Raw genomic sequence first — 14,148 nt, forward strand, 5'->3', positions numbered from 1 at the left:
TCAACTCAACAAATCCTTTAATTTATTGGACAAACATACAGCATTAAATGGAGCTCTATTCCCGAAGGCTTCCATTTGGAGCATTAGAAATGAAAATTTAATTGATCTGAAATCATTGATATCCTCAATCATCTAAAAGCTAAAGAACTGGGTTTTTTTGGTCTTTGTTTAGTGAGGTATCCTGAAAGTGGAAAATAGCTAACTTGATGAATTTTGGTGAACCTCTTCAAATTCCCAAAACAACCAAATTGGGTTATTTATTTGGGCCCAAATATTTTTGTAGCAACTAGGATTTCAGAAACTAAAGAAAGCTGTAGGCTCATCCCATATAAATTGTGTATGCACTTAAGGTGATACATTTTAAGTGCATTCTGTGCCCATCCAAAATTAAGGATGCAGATTTCTTACTTGAGAAAATATCACAAAATGAGTTATGATGTTAGAAGATTAATGAGTCCCCAAATTATCAAGTGGAAGAGTAAAGCAGCACAGTCTACTAGAAGTTTCCATGGTTATGAAAATATTCTATGTCTGCAGGCACCAAAATAATATCTACTCACCACATATTGAGCACTTGAAATGTGGTTAGTATGAATAAGAATATAGTTTTTAGTTTCATGTAATTTTAATTTTATTTTAATATCTATACAACTAGTAGACATCACAGGTTTAGAACTATGGGACAAAGGTTCCGCTAAGTGATGTAAAGCATGGAAATTGAAAAAGATACTAAAGATTAAAGAATGACTTTTTTCAACAAAAATACTCTTGTAAATATCAAGATTTATTTCAAGAACTAAAACTTCAATTTACTCAAGTGAATAGTTATGCTATTTAAAGTTGCTCAAAAATAGAATAAACCAAAGCATACCAATGCATTTTCCATTTTGTCCATTTGGAATGTAAGTCCACAGTATTAGATTAAACATATTTTTGACCCATGTCTGATTCCCTTTATATTATTCCTTTATTCATTCATAAGACTTTGGGGGGAAAAAAAAGAAGAAAAAACGGCAACCTACCACCACCTAACATAAAACCATTCACAATCAGTTTCATTAACTTTGTGGTCTTCTTTCCTCATAACATCTTCCCACAACTACATCTTCACAGAATAATATTAACTTCATAAGAAAAATGAAAGTCAGACATTTAAAATAACCCAGATGTTCTCCTCAAGGCCACCAGAGAGGGAAGCTTTGCATTTTCAGGTTAGATTAAAAGATTTGTTGTGCAACTAATACAAGCACGTGAGCAAAATAAGAAATATACTGGAAGAATGCACTCTAAAGTGACTGGCTTACTGGGTTTATAGTCACAAGTTCTTTAGAAATTTGTGAGTGTGGGCTAGGCACGGTGGCTCATGCCTGTAATCCCAGCACTTTGGGAGGCAGAGGCTGGTGGATCACGAGGTCAGGAAATTGTGACCATCCTGGCCAACATGGCGAAACCCCGTCTGTACTAGAAATACAAAAAAATTAGCCAGGCGTGGTGGCCGGTGCCTGTAGTCCCAGCTACTCGGGAGGCTGAGGTACAAGAATCACTTGAACCCGGGAGGCGGAGGTTGCAGTGAGCAGAGATCACACCATTGCACTCCAGCCTGGTGCCAGACTGAGACTCTGTCTAAAAAAAAAGAAAAGAAAAGAAAAAGAAAAAAAGAAAGAAAGAAATTTGCGGGTGGATCACTTGAGGTCAGGAGTTCAAGTCTAGCCTGGCTAACAAGGAGACACCCCGACACCCCATCTCTATTACAAATACAAACAATTAGCTGGGTGTGGTGGCACATGCCTATAATCCCAGCTACTTGGGAGACTGAGACAGGATAATCACTTGAACACAGGAGGTGGAGGTTGCAGTGAGCCAAGACTGTGCCATTGCACTCCAGTCTGGGTGACAGAGCAAGACTTCGTATCAAGAAAAAAAAAAAGAATTGAAAAGAAAAGAAAAGAAATTCAACAGTAGTAGAATAGAAAAACATAGCAGAATCCACAAGTGTAGACCTTTATACAAAGAACTTTCGCGAAGCAATCAGTACTTCCTCCATGTAGTATCACCTCCGCATCCATTCATCTATATCATTAATTCACAAGAGTTTAATATCTTTTATGGTTTATTTTATGAAAGGTGTGATTCAGAAAAATAAATATATGTGTATACATTCATGTCTGGACTTATAACTTAACATACATGCATATGGTGGGTCTTTATACACTCAAGAAACAATATTTATAAGATACCTGTCCTGGCTTGGCATTTTCACACACGGCTGTCTCATATGGCACAGATATTTCTGGAGGAAATTCATTTACATCTAGGACATTAATCAGTATATTGACTTTGCTGGTTAATAAAGGGTTACCTGTTAAAAACATATAAAAATAAAAGATGATTACAAAATACGGTCAGTTATTGCTCCTACAATAAATGGTATTTAAATTAAAAAAAAAATCAGCCTTTATACAGAATGAAAAAAAATCCTTCTTCTTTTAGGAAATTCTGGGGGTTCCAACTACAAGTTGATTTAAAAAAACTACCTTTTTATCATCTTGTAGTTGGAACCCTTAGAATTCAACACCAAAGTGAGGCCAACTATTTAACTGATATTTTAGCAACAAGTGTAGCCCTTTCTAAAAGAATGACTAAGCTATTGTACCGGGGTTAGTTCACAGAATGAATCTTTACCAACAGTGATATTTTTCCTCAGATAAAAAATTATCTATGTTGTACCCACATAATGAAAACGTTATTGGTTGAATAATCTACATATTTAAATGACTCACTCAAAATGATTCCTCCTAGAAGATTCCTCCTGAAAAGAAGAATTATAACAAAAAAAAAAGAGAGAAAAAAGGCTCCTTATAAATGAAAAGTATTAAAATAAACCTAAGGAAGTAGAAATAAGAGACGGATTATGGAAAGCTATATACTTCCTTAAATTACTTGCTGGTGATAAAAAAGGAAGTAATAAATGTTTTTGCAATAACTTCCTTCTTCCTACTTCCTAGTATCAAAAAGACTGTCAGTTTGACAAGATGCCTCTGCCAAAATCCCGTCACAGGTTTTGGTCCCAACCTACGGATTATTATCTGGATCTCTGTCATTTACTGAATAAAACTAGAAAATAATTAAATAAACCAATAAAGCAAAAATAATGTACCTATTTGAACTTGTGCAATATATAATTTTACCTTACGAAGTGTTACAGATGGATAAATGGTTGCACATTGCTGAAAGACCTCTTGCCCAGAGGCAGAAAACTAAATGAATGAGGAGTTTAGATCCAAACCCAGGATTACGAAAATGCAAAGACCATGTTTATTCCATCATACCTTCTCTATTGATTGGTTTATGAGTTAAACTCTTCTGCAATGCCACCAAAGACTTCTAATATTATTTTAGATGTCTATCTAGAATACTTCAAAGAATGCATACAAAATCGTTCCACATGACTGATTTTGAAAGGTATACAATATCTTGCTTAGTTAAAATTCATTTAAAAAATACATAACAAGCATTTGACACAATAGCTTTAACAGCATTCTCATATTCACATATGACAGTGAAATTCATTATTTGCACCAATACCAGCACAGATAACATAAATTGCTTATAAATGGTTTGTTCTTATAACACCGGGTGTGCTTATAAAAGGTAGATTAATAATCTTGGAGAATTATTCAGAAAATACATATTATTTAAAAATTGATCATGGTCACAAGCCATGATCTTATTTGATAGAAACTTTTTAGCCTGTTTTTCACAAGCTATTTCACCTTTCTTTAACTCAGTTTCCTTGTATGAAACATACGGTTTTCATAGGCCCTGCTTCACAGTGGTGTTGCATTAAATGAGATGGTATTTTACAAGGTGTTTGATAAATTTTGGTAAATATCATTACTCTTATTACTGTTTATACTTTGTGGGGATGATCAAGATCTGTTTCTGTTATTGCTACTCATTATCTGCATAGTATAAAATATAAATAAAAGTCAACAAGTTGGTTAAACTAGGTTTACTTTTCTAAAGAAACTGGAAATTATAAACAACAGCAATGCCTAATGCCTAATACTTTAGAATCTTTGCAATGTACATATATTCAAAAGCACATTACAAAGATGAACTCACTTAGACTTTACAGCAACTATGATATAGGCATTATTTTTATCTCCATTGTGTATGTGAAACTCTGAAGAGATGGGAATGTAACTTCTCAAATATCATAAATTGAAAGTGGTAAGGCTAGGTTTTGATTCCAGCTGTTCTGATTCCACAGCTCATGCTCTTAAACTCTATCATATATTGAGCTTTAGATGAAAAAATAAACCACTTTGACAAGCATATAGCTACTTACAAAAAGACGACTAATTCATTTTATAAAGTTTAGTAAATGAATGTGAATAACTTAAACTACTCAACATCTGGGCAATGTAAAACTCAGTTTCTACTTTTCATTTTACATGGTATATAATGTATGAGTCCTGCAGCTACATGAAAAGGAAAATATCTTTTTTACTTTTTTTCAGTATTACGGTTTTGTTTTATTAAGTTGATGTGACAATCGGATATCTTCCACAGGGGACAGGAGTTTTCCTAGAGATTTATGATATAAGAAAAGGTTATTAAAATGAATTTAGGCCTGGTTTATCCATCAAAAATTAATTCTGTTCTGCTAGTTGTAAATTATTTTCTATCCTGCAAAATAAATTCTAATATCTGTTATGAGTAAATGGTCCCAAACTTATTCTTAATACTGTAATTTTTTTTATTAACAGTGTTTCCCCAAAAGTACTATTGGCATTTTAGCTATGACAGTGTTTTGTTCAGTGAAACTTCCCTGAGCACTAGATATCCTATAGGATATCTCAATTCCTAAAGATTAAATGTCACAAGGCATCATTGTGGCAATACAAAATAAGTATCCAAATAGAGATAAAATAACAAAAAACATGTTTACATTGTTGAAAATGAGTAACAAGTTCATCTGTTTAATAATATTACTCTCTCTTCTATCATATATTTTCAAAACTTTTCATAATTAAACATTAAGAATGTCACCTCATATTTTTAAGTGGCCGTTTGAGAAGCAATACCATCTCAGTTTTAGAACTACTATACTCAAATATGAATTGAAATTTTCACAAGAATGAATAATGCATAGGAGTAATACAGTATTATTAATTTATATAGAGAGATATTGTACTAAATTATTTTGAAAAGTAATGACCTATTTTCTTACTGACTCATCTAATCAATATTTGGGGCAGCAATGATGAAATTCATTTAACCTCGATTCAGCATGAGTATTATTATACAATTATTTGAAAATAACAACATGTGGAAATTAGTTACTGTTGAATACTTACGAAGGAAATTGAATTATGAACCTAGTAAACATTAAATAATCAAAGTCTTACACAATTAAGTGTTAAGTTCCTAATAATGAAACCATTTAAATTCTAATTATTATTGTTCCACATTGCCTATGTTTAATAGATAGTTACTTACTAATTTGAGGCTCATGTTAGATAACAAAGAAATAATTCTATGTTTGTCCCTTATACCTTCACAATGATTTGTTAGATCTTCCTCTCTCTATCTTTCAATAATATCAGAGTCAGATCTTACAGTATTTTGAGTCAATTCGGTTTAGAACCTATTTTATTATTAATATTTTAAAATACAGCTTAAACTAAGAGAAAAAAGGGAAAATAATAAATTACCAAAATCTGAGATGAATTCATTACTTCTCATCATAATAAGTGAAATAAAAAATGATAAAGGAATATGCTAAATTGCTTTATGAAAGAACATAGTTAACATAGGTGAAATTGACAAATTCCAACAAAACGCAAATTACCAAAACTGACTCAAGAATAAACAGAAAATCTTAACATAGTTAAAACAGTGAAGAAATGAACTTGTAATGAAAAATCTCCTCACCAAGTAAAGCCCATGCCCGGGAGGCTTCACTGGGGAATTCTATCAAATATTTAAGGAACAAATAATATTTTCTTACAGTTTATTTCAGAAATAGAGGAGGAAGCACTTACCACCTAATCCTATGTGCCTTGATACAAAAACCGATTTAAAAAATCACAAAAGCCCAAATCACTGACTATTGTTTCTTATAAACTTAAGTACAAATATTCCTTAACAAAATAGTAGCTAATTAATTCCAGCAGCAAGTTATACAGATAATACATTATGATGAATGGGTGTTTATCCTAGGGACACAAGGTTGATTCAACATCCAAGAACAATCTCCATATTAATACAAGGAAGAACAAAATGTTACAAGGCTATCTCAATAGACTTGGAATTTGCATTTGACAAAACCCTAGTCCATTCATGATAAAAACACTCAAGAAATAATAAGTAAAAGGCAGCTTCCTCAACCTGATAAAGTATGTCTATGAGAAACTAATATCATGGTAAAAGACATTTTTATTCTAACACTGTGCACAGAATAAGAATATGTGCTCTTGAAATATATATACATATATCTCTAACATTGTCCTTGAGGGTTTTATGCATTGAAATCAGACTCAAATATAAATTTTTAAATGGTATCCAGATAGAAAGAAAGAAAATGATTATTACTTAAAGATGACATGGCCTTGTAGATGGAAAATCTTAGTGAATCTGCAAATCTTACAGATATAATAAAGGAATACATCAAGTTCTTGGGATAGGAGATAAATGTAAAATGACAATTATACACTTAATATACCAGTAAAGTCCAAATTTGTTAGTACATTAATTACCCTTCCATACTCAAAGGAAAGGAGGATAGACCTCGCTTCTTGACCAAAGAAATGTCAGCTTCATTGTCAGAAGAACATGTCATATAGGATAGATTTTTAGGTGTGACATAATTAGAATTCATAATCAAAAATCTCTTTTAGAAATGAGTTCACTGGGAACTGCCATTGCAACCTTTGATAAACCCTGGAAAACATGAATTTTAAATATAAAAGAGAATTTTGGTGTTATATAAACTTACAGTTCTCATGCTATTCTTCTTAGTGCTAGGTGGTTTCATGAGGAATAAAGAGAAGCTGTTAGCATTACCCACTATTTTCTTGATGTAATCAATTGAGATTCCATGTAAGATTTTATCTGACAAAGTGTCCTGCTCATCTACAAAGTTTGAAAACTATAGATGCATAGATATCTATTGATAGATGAAAAAACATTGATATAATCTTTCCTATGATTTCTGTTGGAGTCAAGACAGGAATCCAGATCTTCTCACAGTTTCTCCATGCTCTATGATAGCTATTAACTAACTCAGCAAGAAGATGGAATGCCTGAAATCTACCAATATATATGATGATCACTTATCCTCAATGAGTCACATTCAGAACGCATCTAACCACCAAGCTTTGAGGAAGCCCACTTTACATTCAAAGGACAAGGCAGAGCTTCTTAAAATTGTACCTAGTAGATGTGTTTCCAAGAACCAAATGAGAAGTGTAATTGAACATGTTTTGAAAATGGCAAAGTACTAATGAACACAAGGTTCTTGTTAGATTAAAATACACTGGAGTTATTTTGTTTCTTTATTTAAAAATAACATCTCTTTGGAATAACTGTAAGAGTTAAAATTCGGCCAGGCATGGTGGCTCACGCCTGTAATCCCAGTACTTTGGGAGGCCAAGGCAAGTGGATCACTGGAGGTCAGTAGTTTGAGACCAGCCTGGCCAACATGGTGAAACCCACTAAAAATACCAAAATTAGCTGGGCATGGTGATGGGCACCTGTAAGTAATCCCCATTACTCGAGAGGCAGAAGAATCGCTTGAACTCGGGAGGTGGAGGTAGTAGTGAGCCAAGATTGTGCCATTGCACTCCAGCTTGGGCGACAAGAGCGAAAGTCCATCTCAAAAAAAAAAAAAAGTTAAAAATTCAGTGTTGTGATTTCTCAAAGAACTGGAAACAGAATTACCCTTTGATCCAGCAATCCCGTTATTGGGTGCATACCCAATGAAATATAAATTGTTGTACCGTAAGGACACATGCACGTGTATGTTCATTGCAGCACTATTTACAATAGCAAAGACATGGAATAAACCCAAATGCCCAGCAACGGTAGACTGGAGTTTTAAAATGTGGCACATATACATAATGGAATCCTATGGGGCCATAAGAAAGAATGAGATCATGACCTGTGCAGAAACCTGGGTGGAGGTGGAGGCCATTATCCTAAGCAAACTAACACAGGAACAGACAACCCAATGCCACATGTTCTCCCTTGTAAGTGTACTTTGAGTATATATGAACGCAAAGAAGGGATAACAGACATCAGGGCCTACTTGAGGACAGAGAGTGGTGAGAGGGTGAGGATCAAAAAACTATTACCTAGTGACAGAATAATCTGCACGTCAAACTCCCATGAAAAGCAATTTACGTACATAACAAATCTGCACACGTACCCTTGAACCTAAAATGAAAGTTTACAAAAAAAAGTTTAAATTCAATTGTGTGACTGTGTTCTAAATTACAACTACAATAGCTTCAAGAACAGAATCTTAGCCTTTTATGCCACAAAACTGAATTATACTAGTGCAAACTCAGTAAGATATAATAAATGAATGCTATCGGTTGATACAGGCTTTCTTTGACTTTTCTCTTTAGTTCAGTTACTTTTAAATGGCACATTAAATTACTCCATGTCTAAAATAATCTGTAGCTATCTGGGAAATCCATAAAGATAATGTATTCATCAATACACTTCTGTGACTCCATAAAGGTGGATTCAAAGATTTTCTGATGGGCAATTGGTTGAGAGTGTTAAGTTATTATTTAAGGACCTGGAATCAATAAAAAGGAGTGTCTGGGTTAAGATAAGGGGTTGTGGAGACCAAGGCTCTTATTATATAGATGAAGCCTCTAGATAGAAGGCTTCAGAGACAATAGATGGTAAATGCCTCTTATCAGACCCAAAAAGGTACTAGATTCTTAGTTAAATCTCTCCGGGATCAGGAAAAGACCTGAAAAGGAAAGAAAACTATCTACAGAATGTAAATTTTCCCCCATGAGAGAGAGCACTGCAGGTCCATTTCAAAATATGTCAAATAAATATATTTTGGGGTAAATTACTTTGATTCCTTTTAGGGTCTGGCTATCTGTCTTGTCATGTGATGTTACTAGAGTCAGGGTAAAATTTGTTATCTTATTGCTACAAAGAGTCTGTTTAGTCATTCATAAGATCTTTGTTTTAATGTTATTGCTGGTCAGTTGTGCCTGATTTCCAAGAGGAAGAGAGTATCGTGAGGCATGTTTGACTCCCCTTCCCATCATCATAGCCTGAGCTAGTTTTTCAGATTTACTTTGGAATCCCCTTGGTTGAGAGGAGGGGTCCATTCAGTGAGTTGTTGGGCTTAGAATTTTATTTTTGGTTTACACTGTAACCAACATAAATTTTCAAAAATACTGGTAAGATCAATTTCTGTCTTTGATTATATCTCCTCAGTGGGTACATTTTTGCTTCAGGATAAAAATCAAAATATCAGAATATGCTGAGAAAAAAAATCGTATTTGTCATCTGGATTTTCTTCATTATTGGGAGGCAAAAGGTATGGTGAGAGGCAGAGACACAGACACCACAGAGAGAGGAGTTACACCTCGTACTCATCCTCTGTTTCTTTTTATTTTTCTTTCCTATTCTGAAATTCTGTATATTCTTCTGAATATTTTATGCTTTCTTCCACTTCTAGAGTTTGATGTATGCTATTTCTGCCAATGAAATTATCTTTTTACCTTCTTCTCACTATTAGTCCCCTAAGTTTTATGCTTCTCAGTTTAGATGCCATGTTACTGCAGCAGATTTCCCAGGTATCTTTCTGTCTGCTCCTCTGACCTCCTGCTGCTTTGCTTCTTTTCTGTGTTAACATTTTAATGCATTGGGAGGCCAAGGCTGGCAGATCACTTGAGGTCAGGAGTTTAAGACCAGCCTAGCCAGCATGGTGAAACCCGACTTCTATTAAAAATAGAAAAACTATCCAGGCAGGGTGGCACACAGCTGTAACCCCAGCTACTCGGGAGACTGAGGCTCAAGAATCACTTGAACCTGGGAGGCGGAGGTGGCAGTGAATAAAGACCACGCCACTGCACTCCAGCCTGGGTGATGGAGCAAGACTCTATCTCAAAAACAACACCACCGACAAACCATTTTAGTGCAGTATTCTAATTGACAGTTCACTATGTCTGATGTCCTTTAGGCTGGAAACTCATCTGAGGAAGACATTATTTTTATTTTTTGTAAAATTTGTGTCTAGGGAATAAATAAACAAATGAGTACTAAAATGTTGTTGTTATATTCATGATAAATATTTTCTTGAAATATTAATACATAAAAGTTGTGATATAATAATGTTGATTTACATATATTAATTATGTACATATCCATATGTTCCAGAAAGTACTGTAGACCATGAGATTTAAAGATGTATCAGAGACCGTCTTTTTTTTATTATTATTTGAGATGGAGTCCCACTCTGTCACCCAGGCTGGGGTGTAGTGGCATAATCTTGGTTCACTGCAACCTCTGCCTCACGGGTTCAAGTGACTCTCCTGCTGCAGCCTCCCTAGTAGCTGGGACTACAGTCACATGCCACCACGTCCGGCTAATTTTTGTAATTTTAGTAGAGAAGGGGGTTTCACAATATTGGTCAGGCTGGTCTCAAACTCCTGACCTCAGGTGATCCACCCGCCTCGGCCTCCCAAAGTGCTGGGATTACAGGCATGAGCCACCGTGCCTGGCCCAAATAGAGTCTTTGATACTTAGAAGTTCATACTAAGAAGTATGAACTTATAAGTATTATCATATATTATATCATATTGAATCTATTCCTATAGTAATTAGATTCAATATGATATAGTATATGTCAACAAAATAACATTTCCATGTAAAAATATTTTCTAATTGTGAATTCTCTCTTGTATATGATGTTAAAAAGAATTTTATCTACATGTCTAAATATAATTTTTATCCAAATTTCAACCTTTAGGTGAAAAGTTCATCATGTAGTTTTAATTTCCTGTGATAATGAGATACTAATTAAGAAAAATATAAGCCTGGCATTATAGTTTTACATGTGATTTTGATGGAGCAATTAGATTGATTTAAAGTATTCCTAAGCAGTTTGATTACAGTAATGTACCCATAAGCTGCTGAAAATTTAAGATAAAATATAGTCTATCACAACATAAATTTGGATTTCATTACATTTACATAACATAATAATGAGAAAAAATGGTATTATTTCTAAATTAAATTGATGATTATGGTGATGTTAATGATTATTATTTCCCATGTATATGATACATTACAGTGCTTTAGGAAATGATGTGAAAACTTTATCAGTGATTCTCGCTTTGAAGTATTACTCTTTGAAGTTGTGACGGTTAATTTGAGTGTCAACTTGATTGGATTGAAGGATTCAAAGTATTGTTCCTGGGTGTGTCTGTGAGGGTGTTGCCAAAGGAGATTAACATTTGAGTCCGTGTACTGGAAGATGCTGACCCACCCTCAATTCGGGTGGGCTCCATCTAATCAACTGCCAGTGCACTTAGGATAAAAGTGGGCAGAAGAACATGGAAGGACTAGACAAGCTGAATCTTCCGGCCTCCATCTTTCCCCTGTGCTGGATCCCTCCTGCCCTCAAATATCAGACTCCAAGTTCTTCAGCTTATAAACTTCTGGACTTGCACCATTGATTTCCCTGGTGCTTTTGGCCCTTCAGCCACAGACTGAAGGCTGCACTACTGCCTTTCCTACTTTTGAGGTGTTGAGACTTGCACTGGCTTCCTGGCTCCTCACCTTGCAGATGGCCTGTTGTGGGACTTCACCTTGTGATCGTGTGAATCAATTATCCTAATAAACTTCCCTTCTTATATTCATCATTCCTAGAAGTTCTGTCCTTTTAGAGAACCCTGACTAATTCAACTTTTAGTACCAGGAGTGGTTCTAGAGAAATATAATTATAAGGACGAATTTCTTTAGCTGGTTTTGGGGTTTCTGGAGTTGGCTGCTTAATATGATGAGACTCAAAAATGCTAAGGAGTTTGCTTCTAATAGTATGGAGAACACTGATAGTCCTTGGTGTGAACTGTTTAGGGAGTTATGCAAAATAAATGAATTTTATACTCCTGATTCATTGCTCATGAAAGGCAAGGAGTTTTGTGACTCTGTACATAATACCTTTGACCATATGTGGAGAAGCAAGATACATAATGAAGTTAGTTGTTCACCAGACAAAGTGATGAAGGAAAACAATAAACTCAGGGAGTCTAACTCCTGGGTCCAGAAGCAGATGCTGAGCCTCAAATTTTCTAAGATTGCCCTGAGTGAGAGTCTTATCTCCTATAGAGAAAAAGCTGAAATTGTGGAAAATCAGACAAAAGGTCTTATCATGAGAGTAGCTGACCTGCAACAAAAAGTACATGCACAGCCTTGTCAGGTGATTACTGTTAAAGTGAGGGCATTGGAAAAGAATGGGACCCTGCACCTGGGAATGGGAACCAGTGAGAGGGCCCTGATAAAGGTAAGGACACAGCTTGTAAACCCTGATAAGCCTTTATTGTCAGAGGAAACAGCTTTCCCATTCCCAGTGGTGGCAACATCCCCTCCCCCACCCACACTGCCATCAGCCTTTCCACATTTGTCTGAGGAGATAAAGCCTGCACTGCCTAAGGCAACAGTGATGGCCTCCCATGAGGCAGTTGTCAGACCAGACAATGTTGGTACTCTTCAGGACCCACCCCCAACACCCCTGTTTGCTTCTAGACTTATAACTAGACTAAAGTCCCAACGGGACCCTAGAGGTGACTTTCAGAGGGTAATCCACAAGAGGTACACTAACTCCAAAATAACTTCTTGAGTTTTCTAATTTATATAAGCAGAAATCTGGAGAACAGGCATGGGAATCGATATTAAGGGTGTGGGATAATGGTGGAAGGAGTATAAAGTTGAATCAGGTTGAATCTATTGATTTGGACCCACTAAGTAGGGATTCTGCATTTAATATTGCAGTTAGTGGTATTAAAAAAGGTTCTAATACTTTATTTGCTTGGTTAGCTGAAATATGGATTAAAAGATGGACCACTGTGAGTAAGCTGGAAATGCATAATCTCCCTTGGTTTAATATAGAGGAAGGGATCCAAAGACTTAGGGAGATTGTGATGCTAGAGTAGATTAGTCACTTTAGACCTATTCATCCCACCTGGGAGGGTCTAGAAGACATATGTGTCACCAATACTTTCCAAAATAGATTTGTGAGGGCAGCACCTGCATCCTTGAAGAGTTTTGTGATTGTTCTTCTCTGTATGTGGGATCTTATGTTGGGAACCACAGTCACTCAACTACAAAATTTAAATGCAATGGGAATAATTGGATCCCAAGGTTGCAGGGGCCAAGAGACAGCACTCAACCATCAAAAGCAAAGGTGGGCATAGCTACTGTAATGGACAGCAGAGGCAAAGCAGCAATCAAAATAGTCAGACTCGTGTAGCGCTCTGGCATTGGCTAATTAATCACAGTGTTCCTAGAAGTTAAATTTACAGGAAGCCTACTGTATTCTTACTTAATTTACATAAGCAGAAAACTTCCAGATCAAGTAAACAGAAGACTAATTTGAACTCTAAAAACAGAGAATCATGGTTTCTCAATCAATTCCAGATTTGTACCAGTTTACAGACCCAGAACCCCTTGAATGAAGAGAGGCCAGGTCCCCTTGAGGAAGGACCCCACTACTCTACCAACAATTTATGCTGTTAATCTTTCTCCCATCTTCCCCCAAGGAGACCTCTGTCTTTTTACCATGGTAACTGTGCATTCGGGAAAAGGAAATGAACAGACTTTTGGGGGATTATTGGACACTGACTCTGAGTTGACCTTGATTCCAGAGGACCCAAAACATCATTGTGGTCCTCCAGTTAAAGTAGAGGCTTATGGAGGTCAGATAATTAATAGAATTTTAGCTCAGGCCTGACTTACAGTGAGTCCAGTGTGTTCCCAGACTTACTCTGTGTTCATTTCCCCTGTGCCAGAAGGCATCATTGGCATAGAAATACTGAGTTGGCAGAACCCACATATTGGCTCTTTGACTGGTAGAGTGAGGGTTATTATGGTGAGAAAGGCGAAATG

At 35.6% G+C, this 14,148-nt stretch overlaps 1 protein-coding gene across 8 annotated transcripts in view; it reads right to left on the bottom strand.

The window, feature by feature from the left end:
• Positions 1-14,148, bottom strand: part of CDH12 (cadherin 12) — a 1,136,530-nt gene that overhangs the window by 11,728 nt on the left and 1,110,654 nt on the right. For all 8 annotated transcript variants that reach the window (XM_005556619.5, XM_073995100.1, XM_045393559.3 and 5 more), the window contains one exon: positions 2,238-2,359. In XM_005556619.5, the coding sequence (XP_005556676.1) occupies positions 2,238-2,359 (122 nt within the window). The remainder of the gene's footprint in view (positions 1-2,237; positions 2,360-14,148) is intronic.

This window comes from Macaca fascicularis, chromosome 6 (genome assembly GCF_037993035.2).
Source record: "Macaca fascicularis isolate 582-1 chromosome 6, T2T-MFA8v1.1".
NCBI classification, from domain to species: Eukaryota; Metazoa; Chordata; class Mammalia; order Primates; family Cercopithecidae; genus Macaca; species Macaca fascicularis.